The 14,941-nt window shown below is 44.8% G+C and overlaps 1 protein-coding gene across 1 annotated transcript in view; it reads right to left on the bottom strand.

The window, feature by feature from the left end:
- LOC135897304 (uncharacterized) overlaps nt 1–14,941 on the bottom strand; it is a 50,067-nt gene that overhangs the window by 16,703 nt on the left and 18,423 nt on the right. The window contains exons 4-8 of the mRNA XM_065425913.1: nt 12,430–12,670; nt 9,701–9,942; nt 5,984–6,241; nt 3,529–3,776; nt 77–268 (exon numbers count right to left, since the gene is read on the bottom strand). Coding sequence (XP_065281985.1) covers nt 77–268; nt 3,529–3,776; nt 5,984–6,241; nt 9,701–9,942; nt 12,430–12,541 — 1,052 coding nt within the window. The 5' untranslated portion in view covers nt 12,542–12,670. The remainder of the gene's footprint in view (nt 1–76; nt 269–3,528; nt 3,777–5,983; nt 6,242–9,700; nt 9,943–12,429; nt 12,671–14,941) is intronic.

The raw sequence follows: 14,941 nt of genomic DNA, 5'->3' as shown, positions 1-14,941 counted from the left end.
AGTGACGGCCTGTACCCCTCAGAGAGATGCATCAAGTGTTAACACGAAAAAGTGGCAGATATGAGAAGTTTCTCACCTGACACCGGCTTCGTCCAGGTCCAATGCACGTTCCTCCACGGTACGCAAAGACTTCGTTTTGGCTTGTGCCGACTGTGCACGTACATCGTCGTCCAAGCGCTTCACATTGGCGGTTAGCGCCCAAGCGTAGCGGAAGTCCAGTGCAGAGGAGGCCTCGTCTATCAACGCGCTTATCAGGTCAAAGTTGTTGCTGTAAATTAAAGATAAGTGAGCTTCGTATCAGTCGTTAAACAAACTGCAAAACGTTAAAATGCGCAGTGACTACAACAAAGCCGACCATGCAGAATGCGGACACTTTATATTTATTCAATATACAAATATGCATGCCAACATTTACTACCAGCCTTCCGTAGTATTTTGTTATACGATAGTTTGATGTCCCTGAAATTATCGGCGACATTCTGTCATGATGTTTTGTTTACCAATGGTAATCCCAAAATAACGAATGTGTCTTGAACATAGACTGATGGTTCTTCCTGTTTTCGAAAGTCTATAAAGCCCGAACACAATTATATATCAAAGACTATTTGAGAAACTTCTGGTTTATTTCCGGCATTGGAGAATACATTGACGTCAAGAATAAAAAAAAATGTAATACGAGCTAGAAATTTGTGTAGAAATTACTTAATTATCAACAAAGCTACAACTGATAATTTGTTCCAGCGCATCAAAATGCTACATTAAGCCTTGTGTTGGTTTCCTCGTTTAAATGACAATAATGAGGTATGAAACTGAGAGTATCAAAAATGATACAATGAATGTTCTGGGGTTAATTAAGCACATGCTGCGCTAGTCGGTGATCGGTTCCTACCGAGCTCAGGAAAGCCGTTGAACGTTACTTTGCTTATAATATAGCATGAGCGAGGCTCCACTTGAACCATCTGAGGTGATTTTCCTCTGTTATCTTTTCTGCAGTGCCACCAGTTTCGACACCTGACGTCTAACCATGGGCGGATTCTGTCCAACATTAGGACAATAATTACGCTAGGAATTTCATGCGCATTACATCACAAACTGAATATATACGCTTTTTAGTCGACCTCTGCCTGTCTAAATTGAAATCTAGCTTAATCCTGTAGTCTGAAGATTTATTCTATAGTATCCAGGTCACTACACAGCCCTCTGCTGGCTGACAATTCTAGATTGCAGAGTGGCCTCTGCAGGCGAATGAGCCGGAATCGATGCAATAATCCATTTGCCACGTTACTCATCAACAGGGCCGGACTAACCTATGGGCAAAGAGTGCTGCGGCCCGGACCTGCGCCTGCCAAAGCAGTGCCGTGGAACATGTTTCTCTGACAAGTGCCTCAGTAATTTAAAGGACCCATCACTAGGACTGAGACGGAAATTTGGTTGTAACATGCAACTTGTAAAGAATCTTGCAGGCAGCGTTCTTCAATACCAATTCTTAAATTCGGCTTAGTGGTAGCTTAAAGAGGAGCAAATAATGTGTGCTGCGAGGAGGCGTTCTGCTCTCTTTGCACAAAGAGTGTCTTCCCATGCTCGCGAGGGGCACCCACAAGCGACCTTCCTGTGTTGACTCCCATAGATGTCAATTCCTAGTACATGCGTTCCCTTGTAATTGCCTAGATTCTCTGCCACACATGCAGAGAAAAAGTGTCTTTCTTAGCTAAAATGTTCCAGTCTTTATAACACGCAGTTCGCTTGTTTCTGAATGACTGAGATGTCACAGTTCGCGCGTTTGGGACTAACTTTATGGCTAAATGATTGCAACGTGCTTGCTATATAGATAGTAAACACTAGACAGTAGAGAAAAAAGGGACATGTTCTCTGGAAGGAGGAATGTTGCAAGATGCCCTGCAAGAGCATGTTAAATTTTGCCTGAATGTAAACAGAAGGTGCGACCCGCAACAGGCTGAATACTTGGCATTTTATTCGTTCACGGTGATCGTCGTCGTCGTGAACGTCGTCATCACCTAGGCCCGGCGGACATTTCAGCCCCGGGCCTAGCGCATAATTTTTTTATCCGAATCCAACGAAGTAGACATATTGGTCACCTTCCCAGGGATGAACATTCGCTCCACGCTGCGACTCAGGCTTCGCAGTGGCTGAGTGGTTACGGCTTTCTGCTGCCTAGCGCCAAGTCGAGGGTTCGCTCACCCGCTGCGGTGACTTCATTGCAATGGTGCGAAACTGCTCGTGTACTGTACGTTTGGCGCGCGTTTTAAACACCCAGGAACCCGAGGTCGTTAACAATTATCTCAAGCCTAAACTACAAAATAACTCATGTCCTGCAGTGAAGTGTCGAGATATTAAACCACGAAATTAAATAAACTAAATTTACTTGTATGCCATATAAATTTGTGCAGCTACCCAGAAAACACTCACTGCAGAATATCTGACGCTGCACATCTCTGCACTCGCAGAAACTGTAACATACGATTATCAACAAATCCATCTACTAGCTCCGTACATGCACATCTAACCCACGCATCAGGTGCAAGAAAACAGCAACCAGAACGGCGTAGTCATCACGCAGAAGGTGTGCAGCAAGAACAGCGCTTGTTGGAAATGTGACATTGAATGCTCCATTCCTGCCAATCAATATCTTCACATGCCACATCCATCCATTCGTCAAGCTCTGTGTGTGCGCCTAAAAAAGTGTGAAATGTAGCGTAGTGAAAGCCGGGGTGCGTTGTATTTGTGCTGTTCATGTCTTCCGACCCACGGCGAAATCAGTCGAAGCAGTGAAAGCTGTTGACCATTGCATCTGAGATCAGCGCACCTATCTCCCGACTTCACCGACGAGTGGCGCTGCTATCTCAGAGGTTTCTCTCGTTATGGCTCGACTTCCTCCAAACGAGAAGTGATCTCTGAAAACTCACAAGGTTATCCATAATATTTCGTTGCCGAGGCGGCCTGACACGAAGCGAAAGCTGTTTAAGCAGTAATTTGCCACCTTGCTATCAACGAAGTAAATTCTACAAAAGCAACGCCGAATTCAGTTCTAAGAGGGTGTGAGGGACCGACTACATATTTTACGTAAACTACGACAACCACGCAAAGGCGGTAACGATAAATCTGAGAAATAGCGTGCGTTCGCTAAACGCAATGGGTCGTTTAGCGTTCTACGTAAAGGTATTTCGAACCAGCTATTCCACTTAGCCCGCTATTGTGCTAAGCACGCTAATATAAAGCTGTCTATTTTCAGGAATAACTGCATGTCACCGTTCGCACTGAACATAAGCGGGAATGTTACCACATTGTTTAGTCCGAGCTAGGTGCGGCGGTATCCCTATGACAGCAGTATGCAAAGGCCCTTGATGTGAAAGCACGTGAAAAAGCCAGAAGGCATCGACATTAAGCGAAAGTTATTCACTACACTGTAGTTATAGCAGAAAAGTTTGATAGTTTGGAATGTAAAACCCGAACAGTGTATTACTCTCGGCTTTTAAAAATGGATCTTTCAGGTGCCGCACCCCTGCTTACCTATTCATTTCAATCGGGCTGGTGGTATATACGTCCACTGTTCCACGTTTATCGCAATCAACACTCAGAACAGACGGAAGGTGACTCTCCAGAGTGCTGTGAACCACCAGGGTGAAGAGCTGCGAGAAGTTGGCCGCCGACATCCACGCAGCTGTGTCCACGGCAGCAGCCTTCCACATCGAAATTAAGTGGCCACTGGTAGTCACGTTAGTAAAGAAAGTAACACAAGATTGGTACGCACGGGCGACCTGAAATAAAAAAAAATGAAAATTTATCGTGCGACAAACGGAACACAGACTGTCGGACTTCAGAATTCGATATAATTTGCCTTGTTATAACACACACACACACACACACACACACACACACACACACACACACACACACACACACACACACACACACACACACACACACACACACACACACACACACACGCACACGCACGCACGCACGCACGCACACGCGCGCACAGACACACACACACACACTCAACAGCGACACTTCTATAAGTTCCGCATAATATGCACTCAGTTTGTAAGAATTGATCACAAAGCATCAGTTTCGTTGCCATTTCTGTTTCACGTCGTATCTCAATAAGTACACCTTGTCTGTAGTTAAAGCGAGAGTAGAGTCGACTTTAGTATCTGAGTTATAAGCTATGCCCCTACTGATGCGGCAGGAGGATGATCAGAAATTCAGTATAATCAACTCTGGGAATGTACGTGCCACAACTGCGATACGATGATGAGCTGCGCCATAGTGGAAGACTCTTGTTTAATTTTTACTACATGGAGTTCGTCAAGGTATACATATGTCGTTTGTGAGTAATTGCAGTGACCCTATAAAAATGGCAGCCGCCGCGGCCTTGATCGAACCGACGAACTCGAGCTGAGCAGCGCCACGCCACAGCCGCTAAGCTTGAACGAGGTATTTCAAAGAAAATGAAAATGTCCACACATTGGTAGACACGAAATTTCTGATATGGTAGTTTTTCACCTGCCCTGTATCGTCACATCTCTGCTGCAGTTTTTTTCACACAAATGTACTAGCAGGACAGCGTGCTGAACAATATACATAATGCATAACAATAAAGTAAAAAATTGCGGCAGAAAGCGCCGTACATGATTGTCAAAGTCCAGGACAACTTTCATGCGTGACCTGCTGCTTATCCTCATTTCATCCGTGTATACCGAAAGCTTACGGGCGCATGAGCAGACACACAAACTGGAAATCTCAGTGCCAACCACATTGCCGAATGATAGACAACAAAATACAGTAGTATATCTTGTAAGCACTGCACTCCAGTTACAATTTCGGAGAACCCTTCTCCTCCCTCCCCCGCCCCACACAGACACTATTCCGGTACACTGGATGTAAAATTGCTGGAGTGGCTATCCATCAAGTGGTCTCGTTCGACACAAAGGCGAATGTTGCGGAGGCGGGCACTATTGCATAAGTATATTTAACCCAACATACCTTTTCTGTCCCCTTATGGCATATCCATTGCGGAGGACTGGCCAAGATTGGGCGAATAACTTTATCATATGCGCAGTGCCGATGTTGTCTGTTCGGGCACATACGCAGGGGCTCATGTTGTGTGCTTGGCAAGCCAGCGGCCAGCATATATCGCATACCTAGTGGCCCGAACCGAAACTTGCGTGACTGGTTACGGGCCACAGTTTATCGTACGAGATCATCCAGCCATCCAAAGTGAGCAAAATAGTTGAAGAAAGCTGTCCATTTAAACATGAGGGAGCGGACGTGGTAGAATGGTGGACAAGCTAACGAGACATAGCATTTGACCACTCCGACATTTTCAGAACAGGGCCACTGAGTATAAACTCTCGAACCGTCTCCGTCTGTGTACGAGTTTCACAGTCTTTCATGACAGGGCGCATTCAGCTACATATTCCATTTAGGCGGCCTGCGGCATTGGCCTCTTGGACGGCCCAGTATATTGCTTGGTGCATGCGAATGATGATTGTTAGGCTTGGCTGAACGAGCCTACCAGATGGCACATATATTTCTAGTAGGTGAAGTGGATATTTTTGTTGCATGCATGAGAATGTACTGATAGTTTTATTCTCCACGCTAGGTACAATTCAGTTAGGAACTTTTTATGTTCAGTGGAGTAGAGCATCATATGCTTGCATGATCACATAGACAATGTGACGCGTAATTGCATGAGCATTACTTTCAGCCAGTGTCTTTACACTTTAGCCTATATTAGCTGATCTTACCGAGTGTGAGTTTGTTTTGTCGCCACGAGCTGGAAGCACCCCGTCATAGTTAGCTGTTCAATATCTTTTCACGTTGATACTGGCTCTGTCACTCGAAACGATATTAGCTACGCTATGCCAGCAACTAACTGATGATTCAATAATATGCAACATAGATTCTCGCTTTGTTGCATATTATTGATGGTGCGTAGTATTGTTGGTGTGCCGCATACCGGTCTGGCGGTCGTCAAATCTCTCTTGGCCTCGCCTGTCTCATTGTCTGTGAGCAGACGGAGCATCCAGGAGTGCACACCGGTGATGTAGCGCTCTTCAAGCCACTGACGATAAGTGCCCGAGTGGTTACCTCCGTGGATGATACCCTGCTGCGATACGTTCCAGAGTCCGCAAGAGAAGTTATAAAAATCGGAGCAAGGGTTAGCGCTCAGAGTAGGGACGGAGTCGGTGAGTGCGGCGGCGGCCTTGCGACACTCCTGCAGGCGCGATAAGAAAATCGGCAAGCGCAGAAAAAATGTACTACACAAAGACAAGATATCCTACATAATGATAGCCATGCAAGTTTAATTAAATTCATTAGTGTATACCGTCCCGTTCTTCATTTTCAGTTATCTCGCGCGGCAGTACAGGTGAAGGCATATATTGCCATCTCCTTTATCTTACATTTGTCATTATCATCTCGTAAATGCATCCCGCACATTTATTGCTATTCCATGTGGACCTTGTAAAACTAGGTAAATCAATGACCACTCAAATCGACGACCGGAATCAGCGCCTTTGCGTGAGCTCGTGAAATGCAATAAATGAAGGCCGCATACTAAAGCTGACCTTGGTTGCAGTGGTGCCAGAAATTCCTGCTGCGACAGAGGCATACTAGGAGTTAATTTTGTTTGAATAGTTTCTAAATAAAATAGGTTCGTGATGTCCAATATCATAAAGCACACTTAAGAAGATGTGTTAGATTGTTATGCTTTATTTTTTACCTTCCACTGATGTATGCAAATTGCCCCAGTTTTCTAGCACTGCTAACCTCAGACAAACCATGGAGTACCACAATTTGCAATGTATTCTTCAGTGGATGGATAAACAAAGACGAATACGTTACCTGTGACAGGTTCCTGACAGTTCAATTGCCGTGCATTCTTGTGAATGTTCCTATTTTAGGTATGATCTTTCCTTTTTGTTTTCTTTCTGCTACCGCTGTTATCTGATTCCTATTCAGCGAATCACGGACCACTAATGTAATATTCCAAGCAATGTTTGTAGCTAGTTTTAAAGCGCAGCTCTTTGGGTGCCCGTTCCTTCTTTTCGCGTCGCCGTCCACTGCGGCATTGTGCCTCGCCGTAACTAGCTTCGCAGCCGGCGCCAGCGCTCTGCTCTAGCTGAATGCGCCCCTGGCGCCATCTCTCGTGCATGGCGCGAGCGTTGCTCTTGCCTTGTCCTCCAGAGCCGGATTACGTGTTCTTGCCTATCGTCTCGCCCCCTTCCTCCGCGCAGCGCTGTTGCGGTCACTCTCGCCGCGACCGTCCACCCAGCCCTCGCCGTTCCTTCTCCCGCTGTCGCGGCACAGCCGCGGTGTCAGCGGCGGGCCCTCCCTGCCGCCTCGTGCGTGATACACGGCTCTTCGCTCCTCCGTCTCCGCGTCGCGTTCCTGTACGGCTTTGAGCCGTGTCTCTTGCATCCCTGTTTGCGGGGCGCATTTCTCAGTGGTATTCGTCGCCTCTGGCAATGCTTGCGCCTGGATGTCCTTCCGCCTCCACTCATGTCCTGTACGTCCCCCTGCCTACACCTCCCCTTGCCTGGCACAGTGCCGTTGCGGTAACTCAAAAAACGCTTATAGCGTTTCATCACTTTACTTCTACTTCCCACCTCAACCTTGTGCGGCCACATTGAGGCCTGTCGGGGAGTGTATGAGTGTGGACCTGCACTCAATGCCCCTGCTCTAAACCTGTTTTCTCATCCCACCTCAGAAGAAACATTAAACAATAATTGCTAATAAGTGAGGTGTGGTGGTGACCCACAATAAGATGATGCGATGGCGCCTCGCGGGAGCGCCGGCTCGATAGCGTCAGATCGCCCTGTGTGCTGCCCAATTCGTAACGCAGAACTACCTTCGTTCGCCACTGCGTCTTCTGTATGCTGTTCTCTGTTGTTGAAATAAGGCAGCAGCGGCCCTCAAAGATCTCATTACCAAGAAGTGTAATCGCTGGCTAATTTTTTTAGATTGTCGCTTCTGTCACCGGTTTACTTCGAATGTTGTTCGACGTCGCATAACTAGAGACTGCGTGTGAGTAGCAACAATTGCTGCAACGACAATGCTTACCAACAGCGAGTTATGCGACGAAATTTCTTATGCTACATTCGACCCCTATAACGTAAAACTATTCCAATATGTTTTTATTCCAGTCTCGTGACGGCAAACTTGTGTAACCGCCGACGCAAGCATCGGACGGTGACCTGCAGGGTTTTTTGAACAGACGAATCAAACGCTCTCCTCGTTTACTGGAGATCGCTTTTGTTTGCTTTAAAAACGAATAATATTGCCCCCACTGACCGGCTTGTCTTATCTAGTTGGCTGACAAGAGGCGAGGAGCCCGCTCAAGCTGAGAGGGATTCGATGGGCCAAGCCACTGGACTGAAAATCAGTAACAGCAGGAAGAAGGCGGTGCTTGCATCTGCGATTGGTCCGCTTTCCCTTACTTAGCTTGAGGTGGCTGGTTGAAAATCGCAGCGCCATGCAACGAAATATTAAGAATGCCGGTAAAACGGATCCTCAGCAAAAAAAGAGCTGGCAGAGCGAGATCATAAACGTGCGGAAAGTGCTCTATAACGTTACACGAGCACGCAAAAAAGTTTCATTGTACACAAATAAAGCGATGCTCTCCGGCAGGTGCGAGTAGCCAGTGCCTGAGCGATCGGCGGCAGTCACCTCTTATTCTTTTCAGAACAGGGCAGCGTGCGGCTATTCAGAAAATAAAATTCAGTTTTTTTCGGTATATTAGTGAATCTTTATCGCGTACACGTCACTTTCGCGAGATGAATTTTCGTGGTTTTGTGACGTCGCGTGACACGTAGGTGAAGTGGGTGCAGCCCGAAAACATTTGACCAATAGCCGAGGGCTAATGTCGAAAAGGCTACGAATCAGAAATAACTTTTTTTGCTTGGTTCAACCATGCATAATCAGTGTGCATGCGTCATATCAGATGGGGAGCTATTGAGGATTTCGTGACATTGCGTGAAAGACAGGCGAAGTTGATTCGGAAAAGTTTTCGACCAATCGGGGAGGGCTGATTTCAAAATTGGAATAGAAAATTTCGGAATAGTTTTATGTTATAGCGCCCTTCAGCTGACTGCTTATGGCCGCTTCAGAGTGTTCCGAGAAGACGCCACCCAGTCATGTGGCTGTTTTGGAGTGATTAAGTCAGGTTCGGCTGTTTCCTTCAAAAGCATGCAAGATATGCTGTATTAGGAGACTCTTCCTATGGGAAAACGAAACATGGCAGCTGGGATTCACATTGGTATGAAATTATTATTTGCATTTGCGCTATACTTTAGGGCAAACGTTTCGATTGTCTTGTGTGCCTATTTTCCCTGGCAATCACATGTGGATGTGCCTTAAGATCCTCGGTATTTCTCTTCGTGCGTATGAACTGGTATAGAAACGTTAACATGGATAACTTCAAAAGAAGTGATCACCAAGACAGAAATTTGTATTTAATTGTGATTGTAATTGTATATTCAAATAATTATTATGTGTATTATGTAAATATGCAACTAAATGTATTATAGTATTGTAATTTGTATAATTAAATTTGTAAACTTGTGCAAAAATTCGTACGTGTCAAATGATATGGGAGCGCACAGCTCAGGACATTGTAGCTACAAACTATGACTTAACGAACCACCGAATTGCCTATCTTGCTCGCTATTCTTACTTTAGACATGCAAGTCCTCATCACGTCCTTGAGAAAGTGACGAATCCTCATCTCGTCGGTTCCGTTGAGCGCTTGCAATGCCTTGGCTATCACGTAGTTGAAGGTCCAGATACCCATGAAGAGAATGCCCAGTGCAACTACGACAGCGCCGGCCACCAGGAGGAAGGGCAGTTGCTCCTCAGGATCGTCTTCGCCGTCATTATTCTGATGAGTGTCGGCTTGGGTCCCGTCTCTAGTTTTATCTGCACCAAAGGTAATTAAGGCCTCTTATTCCACTAGCGGCCACTGTGAACCTGCAATCAAGAACTGTAATAAATTTTCCTCTGCCTGCATTATAGAAAATCTGTTATCGGTTTTCAAATCAAGAAACATAAGGACAAAGCCAAGGGGAACGTTATGAGAAGAACTAACGCTGTATCCGTACCTCCCGAGTTTGAAAATATAACAAAATCCCGTAAAATACGCAGATCTTCATACACTACGTCAGCAGGCACTTCTGAAGAAGTGTTTTGGATAACATGTCCCACTCACATTCCTTCAGCATATTTGAACAGCGTGGAGTAGGAAAATAGACCTCGCCACAGGGCGCAAACTTTAATGAACCCCGGAGAGCTGAAACCAAACAATGCCTGCTACAGTAGGCCCGGGAGCCAGGACATTTTACGTGGAGAAATCTATCAGAGTAAGAGGAGCCTGGATTTGACGACCTATGCGGAAACACCATGGGGAAGGTTGCATTACTTAAGAGCTCCTAACACATAAGTCAGATGTGGTGCAAACATTTGGCTATGCAAGAGTAGCTTTCAAAGAAATGTCTGAAAGGGACAGTCTTTTAAAAACAACTAAGTCTGCGTTTTACAAGCGTCGGTGCTTAACCCCGATAAACACAACGTCTTCTTTAGGTTACGCGGCGTTTGATGCATAAAAATAAAAATTGAATAATAAGTTAGTTTTATTGGTAATGATGAATTGATTACGAGGCTCACAGTAGCATTTTAATAGGCTGGAGCATGTGATGTTGTCTGAAGTTGAGCATGCAGGCTACTAACATAAGTTTAATAATCAATTTATTTCTGAACCCTTCATTCGGCTGGGTATGCTTGCTCTCTTTGCATAACTAAAGCCCAAGTAGTAAATTTCTCTGCTCTAGCGTTAATGAGGGCTTTGGGCTACTCGCACTCAGATTGTTCGTGCTCTCTCTACTGTGCTAGTGCACGGAGGCACTCGCCATACATTAACGCCATGCCCTTTGTTTTTAGATAACTATATGCCATGCATCACTCTATTCAAAAGCCGTGCGGTACTGTGGATGCACTCGAAACGTTTTAGCAATTTCCCATGAGTCACTGAGAATAATTAAGTGAAGCACCATTTTGCCACCAGATTGCGAAGCAACTGCAGGGTGAATGTGAAACATTGTTCACATTATGCGTGATTTCCAACTGTTATGTCAGGCTATTGTGTCATCGACGATGTTATAGTGTGCGGTTGTTACTCACCCATTAGTGGTCATAATTCGCTCTGTACGAAAAATGCGTTCAAAGGCTTTTTGATAAAGCCAGCACTTCAGACAACTTTTGTGTCACTCTACTAGGATGGAAGTAAAGCAATTCGCTGAAGTGCTTGCCTTTGTACGATCACGGCTGGCAACTCTTCTTCCTTCGAGAGGCCGCCGCTTAAACTGGTAGGTAGACCTCAAGAAAGAGCTACAACTTACAAAGAATGTCGCAGCAGGGAGCTCTGGTGTGTGTTGAATCGAGAAATAATTGATGCCACGTACAGTGGACTTTTACACAAGCAAAACATTTTCGTTTGCGAGAATTGTCGCCAGTTATAGCCCTCAGATGCCTAAGTTCTAAATGTTTGCCCGTAACTATGTGAGGAAATAATTGTTCGGCATCGCATGATGAACATGAAAGAAAAGAATCAATAATCCTTTCCCAAATGCCTGCGTGGCTTGGACAGGCAATAACTCGGGCATTATATTCATGAAGAGTGAATTCATGCGGATTTACTACAATAATCAAGCCTGGAGAATGATCAGCATTTTTCAAAATATAGGGAAGCTGATAAGAGAAACAAAAATAAAGCGATTCTCTAAAGCTCGACGAGTCCCAACAAGTGAGACAATTTCAGTTTGCTCATAGTGCGAACGCATTTACAAAAAAAAAACAAAGTTGCATTTATGGCATTTCAGTAAACAGAATGATGTAGTTAAGAAGTTGCGATCACTTAGTTCAATTGGAGGGGGCATAAAAATTACAAGCGATTTCGCAGCGTTGACATTACACCAGGCCTTGTTCGTTGTCTAGTGAAGTTCCACGCTCTGATAAAGGATTCATTCTCTCAGACAACAGGCTCCGCCAATTTAGAATATTTTACATCGCTCAGAAAGCCCAGCCTCATATACTGAAAATTATTTGTAGATGACATAATTTGTGCGCTGTAGATCTCTGCTATTTTCATCTGCTACTGCGCTGTAAGCTTCGAATTTGGATAATATTCTTGCTCCAAATTCTTCCCAGAAGGAAAGTTGTACTGTTTCGGTCGTAACTGGTATTATAAAAAATGATACAGGAGGCAAGCAAAAGACGTTCGTTGTACTACTTTCTAGTATCTTTTTTCCCGTGTAGGCCTAAACTGTTACACGGTGTTTAAGCTTTAAATTGAAAGCAAGCATTGCGCTACGTTTTCTCGCGATATTACAAACTCTCCTGGGCTCCCAACACCTTTATGCGGTGTCCTGGTTCCAGAATGCACAGTCCTAGGACGTCGACGCATCTTGATGAGGGCCATGGTTGCACCACTCAGGTTCACTGCTTTGCTCTGCTTGGCTGACATCACCTGCGAAGTGTGCTCCGTATCTGGCTCATGCGCAGGTTTGTTTTCCTCGCCTGTTTTTGGGGACTTAGACGAAGACTTCTTCACGTTCGTGTTCTTCTCTATTTGATTTTTCTGATGCCGGCTCACCTGCGATGCCAAGACTAAATTAGGGCGCGTAGAAGGTGGCTGCACACGACTATCAAGGCGTTCACAAAATGACATGTAACATGCGTACTCAACGCAAGGCTCTCTTCTGTCCTAGGTTAAAAAGAAAGGTAAGCTAGGAACAGGCATGGGAAATTGAATTCGACATGTATTATGCCCGGTTTCCGTTCAAAGCAGAATTTCTTGCTTGGCGCGTTGGCACGTGCGCCAGAATACACAAGAAGCGAGCAAATGGACGATAGAAGAAAGAAGTGAACGGGTCAAGCACTAGACGTTTACAACCAAGTTTATCCTGAAATCGTTTTCCGCATTAAACGTAGCCCATGCACACTGTCTTTCTGTACAAAATAAATGTGAAGACACTATCTGACTAACTTTTCATCGACGTAATTAGTCTATTTTTCCTATTAAAACAATAATGGCGCCCTCACAAATCTTTTGTGGCCCAACTACCCTTAAGTTAAAACCTTAAGTAGGCAGTTTTAGTAAAGTACCTAACTGTCCAGGTACCTATGAGTGCACCTGGGCAGTTAGCGGTTTGTAGCTGTGACAGACATTGTGGACCAAACTCTTACGTTTTTTGCCAATCAACGGCCAAACAAACCACCGACCCTTGAGCGGGGCAATATGTCGAATGTATCATTGAACTGTGGTATTTAGCGTCCCGAAACTGCACAGTCTGTTTGAAAGTCGCCATAGTGGAGTACTCTGACTTATGTTCGAGCTCTGAAGATCTTTAACATGGAACCAAAGCACAGCACACTGGAGTTTTTGCATTCTGCCCTTATCGGAATGTGGCTACCATAGCCGTATTCAAACCCGCGTATTCGATAGCTATGGCTGTGCGCTGGTCGCGCACAGCTATAGCTATTGTACCTCCGCGACAGATTAATGTCGACTTTGATATGCATGTTTATCGTGAAACTTTTATAACTGTCTCATGGCAAACCTACATTACCTATCATTAAAAACAGTAGTAAGTACTAAGGTCAATCTTTAATTATTTTGACTAGTGTTGATAAAAATATTGCGAAGTTAGCGCTGTCAAGGAGGTTCGTAAATCTCGAGCTATTTCAACACACCCAGCCATTAGAATACACGCTAATTAGCTTTGACGTCACTTTGCCCTCCAGTGTACTCCTCTTTGCATCTCCCTTGCTCAGTGCCCTATGTCACTCCTCTATTTTTCAGGCACACCTAATGAAGTTGCCTCAAGCAGTCATTGTTTCGGATCTCTGCTTTTCAGTATTTCGGCACTGCCAGTGTTCGACTTCTTGCGTGGTTGGTTTTGCTGGTCACGCATCCCGTGTTCGCCCCCTGGCAGACCTTCTCCCGATTTCTGTGTTGACGTTAAATGCTTTAGGTAAGGCAGGGTGAAAGAACAGAATCCAAAGCAAGTAAAGCATCTTTAGCCTACCGGGATAACTCAAGCAAATGAGGTTACTATTTGTCCGTGCCCCGTTTCCAAGAGGATCTAAATAAATGATAGTATCATCACCAAAGCGTAAATTTATTTTTCTAAATATTTTTTCACGACCACACAACGCAATGTCCTACTAAGGAGTAGCTTTTACGTTTGTCATCATTAGAGGATTTAAGCAAGGATAAGCTAAAAAGAGAGCACAGAATGTAGGAGTCAGCAAAAATACAGAATTTTAGACCGTTGATTTTGCGACTATATTTGATCTCTACCTGCAAATTACATCATGCACTCCTGTCAGTATCGTGTTAGATGTCTTGTACGTCTGACTTCACCGTTACCGTAGTTTGCGATAACGTGAGGCTGACATCTCATTATTTTCGCAATTCTACTTGGACAGCAACAAACTTTTCATATACTATATTCACGTTGCCATCATATAAAACGGAAACGTCTATTAGTTCTGGATTTTCAGGTGGAGCAGTGTGATCTACCTTCGTATATGCATTAGAATGAAACTGTTCCACACCAAAACGCAAACAACGGGATCTTGACCTAAGTCAGGTGGCCGTCTGAAGCCACGGTCACATGCTCTTCAAGAAATCTTATATATATAATGCAAGTGTTTATAGACACACAGAAGCTGTATCGCTACCACCTCTGTCACCGTAGCGTTCATTTTTACCCCGCACACTCGTGTTCCTTTGTTCGCCATCTCGTCAAGTTGGCCTTTGTGAAAAGCTACTCTCCGGTTGCATATGCCCATATTGCGTGCTCCGCCATGTGATTTATGTCACCTATGAAATTATTCTAGCCACTGCATCCACCACTAT

Source organism: Dermacentor albipictus, chromosome 1, assembly GCF_038994185.2.
Source record: "Dermacentor albipictus isolate Rhodes 1998 colony chromosome 1, USDA_Dalb.pri_finalv2, whole genome shotgun sequence".
NCBI lineage: Eukaryota > Metazoa > Arthropoda > Arachnida > Ixodida > Ixodidae > Dermacentor > Dermacentor albipictus.
Note: the sequence above shows the minus strand (reverse complement) of the source record. Positions and strands in the feature narration are given on the sequence as shown.